Genomic DNA, 12,767 nt, shown 5'->3' with positions numbered 1-12,767 from the left:
CAATATCGAGCCAAATGTCCATCGATATTTACCAACTTTATGTTCATAATATACATAATTATTCCATGTACACATCACATTAGTTCAGCATCGTGTCACACACAAGAAAAATAAAGCAATTAAAAAAAAAAAGGACAAATAAAATTGCTTGTTTTAGTTGGGTTAGAATTGCATTTTAAAAATGGGAGGATTAAAAAAAAAAAGTGGTTGAGGATTTCAAACAAATCTGATTGTTACTCTAAAATTCTGACATTTAGGTTATTCTGCTGAAAAAGAATACGCGAGCATCGTCATGTAGCGCGTTTACTGCCGTCAGTGCTCACATCTCAGCCGGAACAAATAAAAAAATTCCCTTAAACGTGTGCAACATCAAGCAATGTCAGCAAAAGATGAAAGTGGAGTGTTGGAGGAGGGGGGGGGGGGTGCATACACGACACACGTCTCACTGCATTACATGAACAACTATGCATTCATCCAGCCACTCCCTTCATGCTTAACCATCCCGTTGTGACAACCAACGTGCAGCGCTAATGGATTGATTACCTTTGAAGGCGTGCACTAGCTTGTGATGCTAACAGATTCACACCCCTTTCCCCCTCAAAGGAGTTCACGTGTTCCAAGTTCAGCCACCTGGAGTGAGTCGTAGCAGGGTAGAACATTTGAACTAGCTTAAATGCTAACTGCGTTTTCCCCCTTCGAAGGAGTATATGGTGTACCGTGTCGTGGCGAGGGAGCGATTGCCAACAGGCCTCAGTGAACACCGGGTGTGCTTATTTACACTTCAGTGGCCATGTTTGTAGTTTTCCTGACAGAAGTTGGACTACAAGCTGAAGCTGCGATGGTGCTGCTTTGAGAACTCCTGTTGGCGCTGGCGGGCACTAATGTGGCTCAGCTTGTCTCGCCTCTCCACCGCCCGATTCTGGTCCTCCTCGCCCGTCACGCTGCCGGCGTCGCTGAGGTCGCCCAAGTGCTCGATGGAGTCGTACTTCTCCAGGTCCGAGGCGATGGTCTGCAGGCTGAAGACGGACACGGAGTCCGAGCCGGCTCGCTCGCGCTCCTTGTCGGCGTCCGGCTGCGCGCCGGGTGGCGGGGCGGCGCCCCCGCAGGCTCTACCCTCTTTGTAGGCGTCGGACTCTGCCCCCACAGGGGTGCTACGCCCTCCGGGCACAGGGGTGTCGCGACCCCTCTGAGCGTGAATCTGCTCGCTGATTTGCTCCAGGTTCCTCAGTGCAATGGAGTAGCGAGTCTTGACTTTGGACACGTGCTGCTCCAGCTCCACAACTTTGGTCTTGTGCTCCTGAGAAGGTGTGCAACACAAACACACGGGTTGAAGACAAAAAAGAAACAAACCTGGCTTGCTCCTCACCTCAAGTATGTGGTTGAATTGTGCCTTGAGCTCAAAATAAGGCTTGGACTTGAGGATGGCTCTCCTCAGTGACTTTTGCAGAGTTTGCACTCGAGCCTCAGCCTCTTGACACGCGTGAGTGACTCGCATGTGCTCGCGCTCGCTGCGAAGACGCTCCTCCTCGGCCTCGTTCACCTGCAACCCATTCGCGAGATGAGGTCACGTACACGATGCTAACCCTGGCGACATGCGCGCCACCTTGGAGGTTGCGTGGTTGAGCATCTCCTGCCAGGTTGGGTCCAGGGTGTTCTTCCCGTCCGCCATGAGGCCCTGTTCCGCCACGTACACCATCTCCCTGGCCGCCGTGTGCATGGAGACGGCGCGCTCGTAGCTCAGCGCCGCCTTCTGGGTCTCCTGCTGAGCCTGCGCAGGGACGAACGACCGCACATACATTTGAAGAGGCTAGCATCTTACGTAGCTGTATTCTCAATTCTCTTTATTTTTTACGCATAGTTTGATCGGAGAATAGTTCACCGTTTGCAAGCCGCTTTAACATGTGATGTCATTGTGAATTGTCATACAGGGGACATATGCAAAGTTTAACAACGAAAACTAAGAAAATATGTATTTCGTTTTTTTTTGCCAACCTCTTTGGCCAACCGCCGAGCCTCGTAGTATGGCCTGGCCTTCTCAATGCAGCTGCCCAGTTGGGAGCTGTGAGCGTTGAGCTTCCGAGCAGACTCTGTGAGAATCTTACGGTAACCCGATCGGGCATCCTGGATGAGAGAAGAAGCACAAGACAGAAGATTAGATTCTTCCGAAGCGGAACGCCACGATTGGATTTTGCAGTGGAGGGCGACGGGAAGCACTCCAGCACATCCAAACTATTAGCATCCGACGCAAGCTCTCCGGTTTCATAGTTGCAATAAATGGAATGATCGTATTGATTAGCGAGGTCTGGGAAGATAGAGAAAGTGTTTCAGCAGCAGAATTCCATGGATATAAGAAAACCAACTCAAGACTCAAAAGTGTGGTTGTCAACTTACATCTAATTCCAGCTCGAGCTTGTTTATTTCTGCGCTGGCTTCGTTCAGATGCTCTAATTCTTCCTGAGAGGGGGAAAAAAGAACATTGGAAATAAAAACAGAAATCATAATCTTACATGAATGATTTTATCCTGATAAAAAGGCATTTTTGTTGTTTTTAAAGCATAGATGTATCAGGTGTGTGTGTGTATAACAAAGTAAGAAACATCCCCATGGTATATATTTATTGGAAGTACCAGTGTTTGTTAAAAGAACATACAATGGACGTCTGTGTTGTGTTTACCTGAATTCGGGGGTCCAGTTCGTCATCATAAGGGCTGTGGAGCTGTTCGCCCACTTTAGTTGGTTTATCACCCCCGACGTCATGACGGCAGGTGCTCTTCGGGGACATCTCTATGGCCCCCGACGGCTCACTTTGGGCGGCTTTTCCCTCGTCGTCCAAGCCGGGCCGAACCTCCCTCCAGTCCCCGGCGTCGGATTCCCCGGAACCGGCGGGGCTCTCCCGCAAGTCGCTTGAGTCCATGCCAGGGCAGGATGTTTTGTCAACAGACGCCAAAAGGGCTGATGCTGTCACTTTTAGTCATTCACCGGAAAGACTTTAAGAAGGTTTATTGTTATAAAGTGCGAATAAATACAACAATGCGGCGAGTTGAGGTAGATGCTAGCTGGCTCCCGAGCTGCCATATCAAATCACACCGAGTCACTTAGCAACCGGAGCTAAGCTAGCTCGCGCACCGACGCGCAAAAGCACGACTAGAACGTCACTAACATGTCCACCGTCTTCTTTGTGTCGAAAGACGAAGACATTACGCTATTACAAGTTCAATGTGACTCTTTGTTCTTTTTTTTTTCTGAATCGCTTCATGATTGAGTTTGTCCCTAACGAGTGAGCTGGCGGTTAGAGTTCATATCGTCACGTCTAATTTGAGCTAATACAGCTTCCGTAGCTACAGGAAGTGAATGATAAGCTCGCTAGCTAGCTCGAGGCGGAGTCAGTAGCATCGTTAGTGGTCGGCCATCTTAGGACAGAAATCTGCTCAGCTGATAGTTTGGATTTGAGTTTCCATTGTTTTTCTTTATTACAAAAAGCCCAAACATGGAATATTTGACCAACAAAGTGATTTGATTGTTACAGTAGAACCACCATAGCAAAAACAAAAACCACCACCGCCAACAACATAAAAGGCCCTGAGAGTTTTGCAAATAATTTACACCGGAACCATTTTGATCTCCAAAAATGACAACAATTGAAAAGAGCAAAGGCAACATTATGAAAAGATTACCTGAGTGGAATTGGCATGTCGCCATTATGCTCGAGACCAGTGATTCCCAACTATTGTGCTTCAGGAAATTTTCCTTAATATGCTTGAAAATTATTCATTCACTACAAATGATGTTTCTTTGATAAAGTTCCTATACCAGCTCACACTGGTCGGTGAAATCATCAGGAATAATTCTCCCTTATCACCCCGATGAGGAGGAATAAAACTTTAGACCCCCTCATTAAAAAATATTTTGGCAAAAATCCCACACCATTTGAAAAAAAATCTGTAATTGATGCCCCTTCCAAAATAGTTCTATAAAATTCACAAGTCAGTTCCAAGTGGGATCATACTGAGTCCATCCTGGAGGCGGAGCAATGTAGACCCTGCGTCCTCTCGAGAAGATGCTGACCACGCCTCTGTAGCCAGTCCTTGGCACGCCGGACTTAAAATCGTTCATGATGCCCAGGTTTTGGGCAAACACTTTGAAGCTTTCCTTGCTGGAATACTGTAGACGGAAAGGCCCGCTACCCTCCAGCGCCCCCCGCTGGATTTCCTCAAAAGTGACAGCGGGGGCATCGTAAACCTCCTTCTGGAAGCTCTTCTTGTACACGTCCTCTTTCAAGTAAGTCAGATTCAGCTGGGTGAAAGGCACAAAGTCCGAGTTGAGTTTAATGTATTGCAGATACTTGTCGTAGAACTGGCCCAGGCTCACACCCTCCCGCCCGAACGTCAGCGTGCGCGAGATCTCGGGCCGGATGCAAGCGCGGCCGCGACGCTGCTCCGGTTTGCGCATCCAGTCGTCCCAGAAGGCGGCGGGCCACGTGGGCTCCAGTTCCTCCCAGAGCTCTCGAAGCAACATCCAGCCCAAGCCCGGGAAGAAGTCCGTGCGGTAGAGAAGACGAGAGCCCGCGGGGTCCACGAAGCCTTTCCGGCCGTTGTCGTTCCAGGCCGAAATGCACCACAGGCTCGGGTCCGATTGGAGCAGTGGCAGCGTGGCGCGGAAGTACTCGAAAAAGTCTGGCGCCACCTGATGGAGAATCAAACTTTAGTTGGACAAAGTTCCCAAATTGGTTCCATTGGATTTTTTTTTCATGAAACATAACCTTCATTATTTGCAATTATTTGACCTACATTCCTAAACACGTCTCGTGTGTGATTTTAAAATTAAATAGAAACCTTTCAGGGGGTGCATTAATTTTCGGCAAACTTACGGGAGTCGAGTTATATTTTCAGACAAGAATTTGACAAATACCTCCAAGTCGTCTTCCACAACGATGACGGCGGAGTGGTTGCTGAAGACCTGCTTGAGAGCCCAGCGGTAATGTCTGGAGATCTTATAGTAGCCCTGAAACCTTTGGTGCGCCTTCGGCACCTCCACGTCGGTCAAGTCGGGCTGCGTCAGATGTGTGACGGCGCTTCCGTACGAACGGATGACGTCGGCCGTGTCGGCGTGGCCGCAGTCTTGACTCACGACGATGGGGAAGAGTTTGGCCGAGGGTCGGTACCGGATCAGCTTGTCCAGGCAGCGCCGAACCGTCACCCGGTTGCAGGCCATCACCAAGACGGGGATGACGGGGACACGGGGCGTTGGCGGATTCAGGTTTTTTTTCTGCAACGCTTCCCGCACAGGCTGCAAGTTCTGGATCTGCATCAGGATTTTGTTTTGAATCTGCAGCTCCTTCTCCAACATGTCCGCCACGCGCAACACTTTGTCAACCACGTCATTGTTGTCGTCGTCTTTTGGCGCCTCCTGGTCTGGAAGTCTGTCCCGCAGGAGCAGAACCAGAATGGCGTTCCAGGTGAGGAACAGCAAGGTGCCGAACAGGATCACAGAACCTCGCTGGCAGCGCATGTCCCGCCCAGATCAAAGCACACACTAAAAAGGCTGCAAAGAGGGAAGAACATTGGTTTTTCCCCTAATTTTGAAATCACATTTTTTTAGAATAATCCGGTTTTTTTATTTTCAAGAATTGTTCATGCCCAAGGGCAACAATATATTTTTAAATATTATTTTAAGTTGTATTTGTTAAGAAAACAATGTCTTACCTTTCCCATATAAAACAATAGTATTAATCGAAATTGTTGATTTTGTTAAAAGAAAAATGTCTATATTTTTTTAACATAAGCTGTATTTAAAAATATAAAAAATATATATAAGCTGTCATTTTGTGGCCACAAGTTCACAAGCCGTGACCTTCGCCCCCTGGCCACCCTGTAGCTCCGCCCCCATGGCTGTCTTTACATCGTAGAAAAACCAGCCAACAAAAACCAGAGGCAGAACATTTGCATTCTCTTCCACTAGATGTCAGCCTGCGTTTTTTAAACTTCAATTCGCGTCCAACAGTTCTAATAAATTGAGTCAACCAATTTCTACCGCATATGAAACAAAAGGGCTTTTTATTTTTACAAAACCGAAACTAAAAAAGACCAACCCCCGGATAATATGATGTATTAAAGACAAAACGATTCCGCGTGTACGAATGAGTCCTTACCCGGAAAACATCGCCGTCTGTTCCTCTTGTCTTTTTTTTTTTTAAACCGGTGGCGGAAGCAAGTTGTCTGCACGAGACGTTAAAAGTTGGACTTGATGTTAATGTTGCACGATAATGAGCACGTCAAACAGATGAAATGTTTTCTTGTCTGAGCGCGTCTGCTACTTGCAAGTTGTCGGCGGCGCGTCTCGCCTGCTTGGCAAGTCGTCTGTCTGAAAGTACCGCCACGCCTCCCTTATTTAAGTTTTGCGTAAAGCTTCCGCCCAGAGAGTGAGAAAAAAAAAAACACCAAATAATTACATTTGAGTGCAAAAATAAATATACAGAAAATAATACATATGTACTATGAATAGGTGAATATGTGTATGGAAAGGTTTGAAAGAAAGAAATGCTAATGGGCCAAAAAAAAAAAAAGAAATTATAAAAGGCCAGTCCATTTAAATGTTGTTACAAAATGCCTTTGATGAGATTTTTTTCTTGAAAATTTAAAAAGAAATTTAAAAAAATTATTTAAAACAAGTTACTGGACTGTATCTCATACACGGTTGAGATTAACTGGGGGAGATTTTTTTTTTATTGCAGAATAGCAAGTAAAAATATAATATCTAGAATAGAAATAAAAATTGTGGAACATTTCCCTATTTTTTGTTTACAACGCTACAACCTTGAGTAGCCACACCTTAACATGGAGCCAATTAGTATTCCCATGGCAAATTTCTGGGACAAAAGCCCATTTAAAAAAAAAAAAAAAAAAAAGTCAAGTGAAGCGGGAGAGATGCCAAAATGGGACAGAAGACTCGAACCGATCCTTCTGTGTCACTTCCCATTGATGAATTGTTAGAAAACTACAGTTGAGTTTCAAACTTCACACACGCTGTGACGGTGAAACTTTCATTTCAGCATTCCCTCGCCTTCTTTTTTGGGCGACCGAAAAGGCACGTTTAACATCTATTGCACTGGAACATGGGCACTGTCCAAGTGGTAAACATCTTCCATGTTGCTAGGCATCAAAATTCATTCCAGGTGACAACTATTTTTATACAGTTGAGATTCACTTACGTAAGACCGGGCCAGTTTGTACTTTCTAAAAAGACCACATCATCATTTAGAAATACAATTGAGCCAAAGAGTTTAAACTACCACATAGCCGCTCAAAATCCACGAGTTAGGGAAATAACCTAAAAGTTATTGAGAGAACTAGAAATGAGTTCTCAGTGACTCAAATGGTAAAAAAAATATTTTCATGTCAATGACAAAGACATTTTCAGTTTTTTTTACCTCTCAACGCAGGTATTTCTTTCTGTTCACTGACGAAAAAGTGCTCACGGAGTTTTTTTTTTTTTTTCTGCTCAATAGGTTGAAGTCCAAATGTGCAAAATACACATGCAGGCCACGCTTTAGGAAAACCTGCACCACCACTTGTTACACTCGTGGACAGAAGATAACCAAAATGTTCACACAAGTCAATAAATAAATTCAAGGCCTCCGACTGTCAATCAGGTCCATTTTTGGGGATCTTCTGTCCGGAATCATTTCTCTTAATCTGGCAGAAAACAGAAAAAGCTGAACATTAGTACCAAATCTTGTATTGAAATATCATATTATTTCAATTGAAAATTATTTTCACATGTATCAGTATATATATTTTTTCTAATGTAACAATCTTTTTTTTGTATTCTATTCCAATAAATATTTATCGATTAGTTCAGAAAATAGATGCTTGGATGTTTCGCAATCGTTCTTGACGTGAGTCACCTTGCGTTGGCGCCCCCTGCCGCATCCGCAGAGTATAGCCAGCCGGCGTAATACAATGTGGGTCAGCAGAAGTTGGAGAGAACGACAGGTGCTCCTCAAAGTGCTCCATCTAGCCTCCACGAAAGACGGCGTCATTTGTCCATCAAACCCTAAACGATGCTCACACATGTCCCGTACGAACACTTTCATTTGACACGGTCGTATTAACCGGGTAATAACAACAACAACAACGCCAGCCGCGGGTTGGCGAGCTCCTCCGGGCCGCCCATTACTCGCTTCGAACATGGCGTGTGTCTCCGGGCCGCTTCTCTGGAGCTCCCTCGAACGGTGGGCCCCGCCGCCCTCCCGCGATGGTGAATCGTACCGCACGGACAGTCGATTGGACAAGCTCTCTCCGCGGCCGGGCGAGTCACGCCGAGTTCCAACCGCCAGCGCCGGGCCGTATGCCGAGGGGGAGCTTCGCTTGCTAGGTGGATTCCTGGTCCATAATGTGCCGCGACATCGGAGCACCGAAGTCAGGGCCGAAGCGGAGGGAGTCGAAGCCATGGCGGTCGGAGGCGTCCAAGAGATTCGGCTGACTCGTTCAATCTCCGTCCCCCCACTGGTGGTTACAGGGGCGGAAGGGAGGGGGGGATCTTCAGGGTAAGACTGACTGACCTATTTGTTGCCAAAGTCCGGGAGGGGTTGAGGGTGTCATTATAACACAGACGGACACTATAAATAAAAAAACTATCATTAAAGTGGGAGACGGATTAAAATAGATTGTTATTAATAATGATTCCAAGTTAATATCCACTTAAAAGTGAATTGAACTTTTAAAAAAGTCACCAAAAAAATCATGTCAATAAAATAATTTTATGCAATTTAAAATTAAAAATACACAGTCCATATTTCAAATTATACTGTCATTGAAATAATTGGAGTGAGATTTTAAAAATATTATATGAATCCCAAAATTGAATAATATCCATCATAAAAACATCCAAAGTAATAATTTAACACTCTACTAAAAAGAATATCAAGAAAAAGTTCAAGTTGTACACTGTTTAAAATTCATTATTATTCAAAACTGAAAAGTTTACAAAATTAATGTCAATAAACACTTTCAAGCCTCTTTTATTTTTGGGACAAATAGTTTCCTATTTCTTTTCTAAACTGCTCCATGTTGGCTCCAATCTTTCCGTTCCAGACTAAACATGTTGAATTTGGACCATCACATTAGATTGCAAATTTGCAGAGTTCTTCTAACGAGTTCTGTTGTCATGCGCTTGTCTCCTCCATCTCTCTCCGTCTCGTTAATGTCAAAAGATAAAAGTGTCACTCACCGAGCGTCAGACTGGTTTGGCTTCCTTCGAGGAAGTCCAGAGCAACTCACTTGAAACCGAGACCTCCGGAGCCTAAGTTCACACGTCTCGAGATAAACAAGATGACAATATGCGAGATGACAAACAAGATGACAATATACATTAGTCAGGCAACAGTCATTGTTTTTAGTGAAATATATTCTGTACAACTTTGCAATCATTTGGTATCATACAATAAATTCATTTGTTTATACACATTTATATTTATACACACTGTTCATGTTATTTACATTTTGGCTAGCTTAGCATTGGCCAAATGAGATCAGGGTTTCTGAGTTTGATCATGTGACGTGGCAAAATGGCCGTCTTCTGAGATGGATTTTCTTGCTTAATTCATATTCCACAATATTAATCTGTAATACTGTTTAGACTAGTGGGGCCGTATAGAACATAGTATTGTTAAAAAAAATTTTTAAAAATGTTTGCGTTAACTTGTCTTTATAGATTTTAAACCCGTTGCTGGTAGGTTTGGAAAATATTTCCAAATAGGTTATTTACAATGAATTCACAGGTATAAACATGGCTATGGAAAAGCCAGCTGGGTCATAAACAACAATACATTCCCTTGGCGTGCAGTTCCAAGTCGGTGCTTTCTTCATTTCAAAAAATGCCACCATCCTTGTTTGGCTTCATTTCTTCACCTCGGCCAAACGCGTGAAGCAGTAGTGATGAGTTAAAAACGTCACAGTAAGGGTTTGAACTGGGTTAGTAAATTCCAGTAAATTTCCATGGGAATTAAATTGGTTATTTAATAGGCTGGTATTATAATCCAGCATAATATATATAACATTTACTTTTGTCATAATGCGCTGCGCAAAAATTTGCACATTTTTCTTCCTACCTCAGTTCGCACGTCTAAAGTCTGCTTATACAATTTTTGCTTGCAACACAAAGCAAAGAAAATAAAAAACAAATACAACATCCAGACTGGTCTATAATTGTTGAGAATTAAAACCGAGAAAACGATGTGAATTATTGTTGTTTAGCTCCTTGTTGTGCAAAAAGTACCGAAACACTGACTGAAAAGAAAAAGTTCATGATGGAACATTTTAGTGGTTTAAAAAAAAAAAAAAAATTAAATTAAAACCACAGTGTATGTGAATCCCCAACTTTTGATGAGCCGTGTATTTCTTGTCCATGTTGAAAAATTCCTGGTTTATTCCAATTCAATTCCATGAAAATTCCTGAAAGTTTTGCTACCCAGGTCACGGCGATGTCGTGAAAGCGTTCCGTGGAGGCGGAGGCCTCGTTTGGTTCCCGGGCGGGGGTCTGGGGTTGATGGCGGTGTTGGGGATGATGACGAACGCTAGGATACCCACAAGCAAGAGCACCACCGTGATGGTGACCACGGTGGCCACCGTGATGTAGTAGCAGCGGTCCGAGCGGAAAAAACGGCGGATGCGTCCTCGTACCCTGTTGGGCGGACGCCCCACGTCCACCACGGTGGCGGGCTCCACGCCGCCTTCCATGGCATCCAGGCGCAAAGCGTCGGCGGGCGCCGCCTGGGTCTCGTGGTTCTTGCGTGGCAGTGTGAGGACCCCGACGTTGGCGGGTCCGCTGGGCGCCGCCGTGTTCTTCAGGAGTAGCTTTCCCTTGCTGCGTTTGAAGCGGATGGACTTGGCGCGGCGCATCTCGGGCGGGAGCCTTCCGATGATGTCCTGGTTGTTGCCCAGGCGGGGAAGGTCCTGGCCGTGCGGGATGTCGGTGAGCTCGCGGCACACGGGGCACGACAGCGTCTTGAGCTCGGGCGCCGTCACGTTGATACGCGCCAGGCACTCCAGGCAGAAGGTGTGCCCGCAGGTTAGAAGCTTGGGCGTCTTGAAGGTGTTGTCGTAGGAGCAGAAGCAGATGGCGCACTCCAGCTCGTCGCCGTCGCTCCCCTCGGGCGGCGGGGGGCGCTCGTCGGCGCTCCTGCGGCGTTGGTGCCGGCGCTGATGGCGTTGCTGGTTGGGCTCCCCCGAGCGGCGCTCTCTCCGCCGCCCTCGCTCCGAGTCGGAGCTCCTGGACCTCCGGACATTTTGCGGGCGATGGTTGTCCATCCGGGGCTTGACGTTGGGGGGCGGTCGGGTGTCGTGGCTGTGGCTACGACGAGGCCGCCGCCTCTCCCGCTCGGCGCTCATGTCGGGCGTCTGTGTTTTCTAGTCGAGGCTTTCTGCGGATGACAAAACAACCCGTTTATGAGTGGCAAAGGTAGAAACGAGCATGAGGCGTCCTGACATTGTTTTAGCGTTCAACGGTGAGTCTTTAGTTAACGTCGTTTCTATTTGTTTTTTGGGTTTTACTGCAAGGCAAGCATGCCTGTGGTGGATTCAGATTACGGCCCAAACCTGATTTTGCTCCACTAAAATCCACCCAACACACTTTTAGGTTTAAAACAAGTTCATCTGAAACATTCTTAGAAAAAAAAAAGTTTGAAAAATATTGCCTTACAGTCAAGCCAAATTATTATAAAGAAATATTTTTTTAAAAAGGACTCCAAATGTAGTACTGATACAAATTCATAAAAAATCATAATGAATCACTTTCTGATCAATTATATATAATTACTGCTTTAAAATTTTGACACAAATAAAAAACATTTCCTCCTCTATATTTATACTGCATATTGATTCTACTCATAAGGAAATGGAAACTTTCCAAAACTTTGCTAACCTTGTGAATTGAGTCATAAAATTGCTAAATTAGCTTATGCCAACAAAAAAAAAAAAAACATGTGTATTTCCATATTAGGAGAATATCTCAATGTCAGAAGCTGGCGAAGACACGTAAAGAAATGTAGGGAGAAAAAAATAAAATACCTCCAAAAAAAATCGACTCAAGTAGTTCCCAAATGTTTTTTTCACTTCCCACCATTGCAAAAAAAGAAAAATAAGATCAAAACCGAAACAAACCTGTTGAGGAAGTCTCACATCACCAGCAGATCCATGAGTGAACCTCACGTTGTAAAACTGGGCTGCTCTGGCCTCAAGTCTGGTTGTTCTGTCTTGTTTTCTCACTGTGACACAGCACCGCCTTCTCGGAAGAACCTGGCAAGCCGCCTTCGGTCGGACCAGTCGGACCTGCTCGGCCGTGTGTGTGTGTGTATACGGTTCTGCTTGAGGAATATGTCAATATGTCACTCAGAGCCTAGCTTAACATTTGACATGCATTCAATTTCATTTCCAACTTGTACGTCTTCCAGTTTCTGTGACACAGTCAAGCATTATTAGCACTTCCTGTAAAGCTCCAGCAGGTCCTGGACCTCCATTAGCCCACAGGCGTGATGGATGTCAGCAGGCCGCATATTTGCACAGGCGGGAGAGCACACGGCAAAACTGTTCCTTACCGTCATAACTTGTGCGTCCGCTTTTGTGCGGTGGTCTGGACGTTTACCGACGCTCGCCATCGTTTGACGTGCTGGGAACACTGTGGATAAATATCTAAACCTCATAGTTGCGTCATTCAAATTACTCTCATGATATAAAATATGTAAATTTCATACTCACCAAAGATGCCGAAAC

General features: G+C 45.3%; 4 protein-coding genes across 5 annotated transcripts; all 4 read right to left on the bottom strand.

Annotated features, from left to right (window-relative positions):
• Positions 1-15: 15 nt before the first annotated feature.
• On the bottom strand, positions 16-3,319 carry sh3bp5la (SH3-binding domain protein 5-like, a). The gene is made up of 6 exons (XM_085919323.1): positions 2,675-3,319; positions 2,392-2,454; positions 1,993-2,121; positions 1,604-1,768; positions 1,367-1,540; positions 16-1,297 (listed from the first exon to the last, which is right to left on the bottom strand). The coding sequence occupies exons 1-6, from the start codon at positions 2,912-2,914 to the stop codon at positions 821-823; spliced, it is 1,248 nt and encodes a 415-aa protein (XP_085775449.1). The 5' UTR covers positions 2,915-3,319; the 3' UTR covers positions 16-820.
• A 126-nt stretch (positions 3,320-3,445) lies between these two features.
• On the bottom strand, positions 3,446-7,509 carry mgat1a (alpha-1,3-mannosyl-glycoprotein 2-beta-N-acetylglucosaminyltransferase a). Of its 2 annotated transcripts, none has more exons than XM_085919322.1 (3): positions 7,427-7,509; positions 4,909-5,541; positions 3,446-4,683 (listed from the first exon to the last, which is right to left on the bottom strand). In XM_085919322.1, exons 2-3 carry the CDS (start codon positions 5,506-5,508, stop codon positions 3,985-3,987), a joined length of 1,299 nt encoding a protein of 432 aa, XP_085775448.1. In that variant the 5' UTR covers positions 5,509-5,541; positions 7,427-7,509; the 3' UTR covers positions 3,446-3,984. The 2 variants fall into 2 exon arrangements, with proteins under 2 accessions (XP_085775448.1, XP_085775447.1); XM_085919321.1 differs by lacking the exon at positions 7,427-7,509 and adding an exon at positions 6,149-6,384.
• Positions 7,510-7,542: 33 nt separating this feature from the next.
• Positions 7,543-8,576, bottom strand: LOC147051722 (uncharacterized). The gene is made up of 2 exons (XM_085919328.1): positions 7,904-8,576; positions 7,543-7,691 (listed from the first exon to the last, which is right to left on the bottom strand). The coding sequence occupies exons 1-2, from the start codon at positions 8,447-8,449 to the stop codon at positions 7,641-7,643; spliced, it is 597 nt and encodes a 198-aa protein (XP_085775454.1). The 5' UTR covers positions 8,450-8,576; the 3' UTR covers positions 7,543-7,640.
• Positions 8,577-9,990: 1,414 nt separating this feature from the next.
• On the bottom strand, positions 9,991-12,635 carry rnf183 (ring finger protein 183). Its single transcript, XM_085919325.1, has 2 exons — positions 12,159-12,635; positions 9,991-11,419 (listed from the first exon to the last, which is right to left on the bottom strand). The coding sequence occupies exon 2, from the start codon at positions 11,385-11,387 to the stop codon at positions 10,473-10,475; it is 915 nt and encodes a 304-aa protein (XP_085775451.1). The 5' UTR covers positions 11,388-11,419; positions 12,159-12,635; the 3' UTR covers positions 9,991-10,472.
• Positions 12,636-12,767: the final 132 nt, after the last annotated feature.

This window comes from Syngnathus leptorhynchus, chromosome 8 (genome assembly GCF_054491065.1).
Source record: "Syngnathus leptorhynchus isolate UIUO chromosome 8, UIUO_Slep, whole genome shotgun sequence".
NCBI lineage: Eukaryota > Metazoa > Chordata > Actinopteri > Syngnathiformes > Syngnathidae > Syngnathus > Syngnathus leptorhynchus.
The sequence above is the reverse complement of the archived record's forward strand: the minus strand, read 5'-3'. Positions and strand labels throughout refer to the sequence as shown.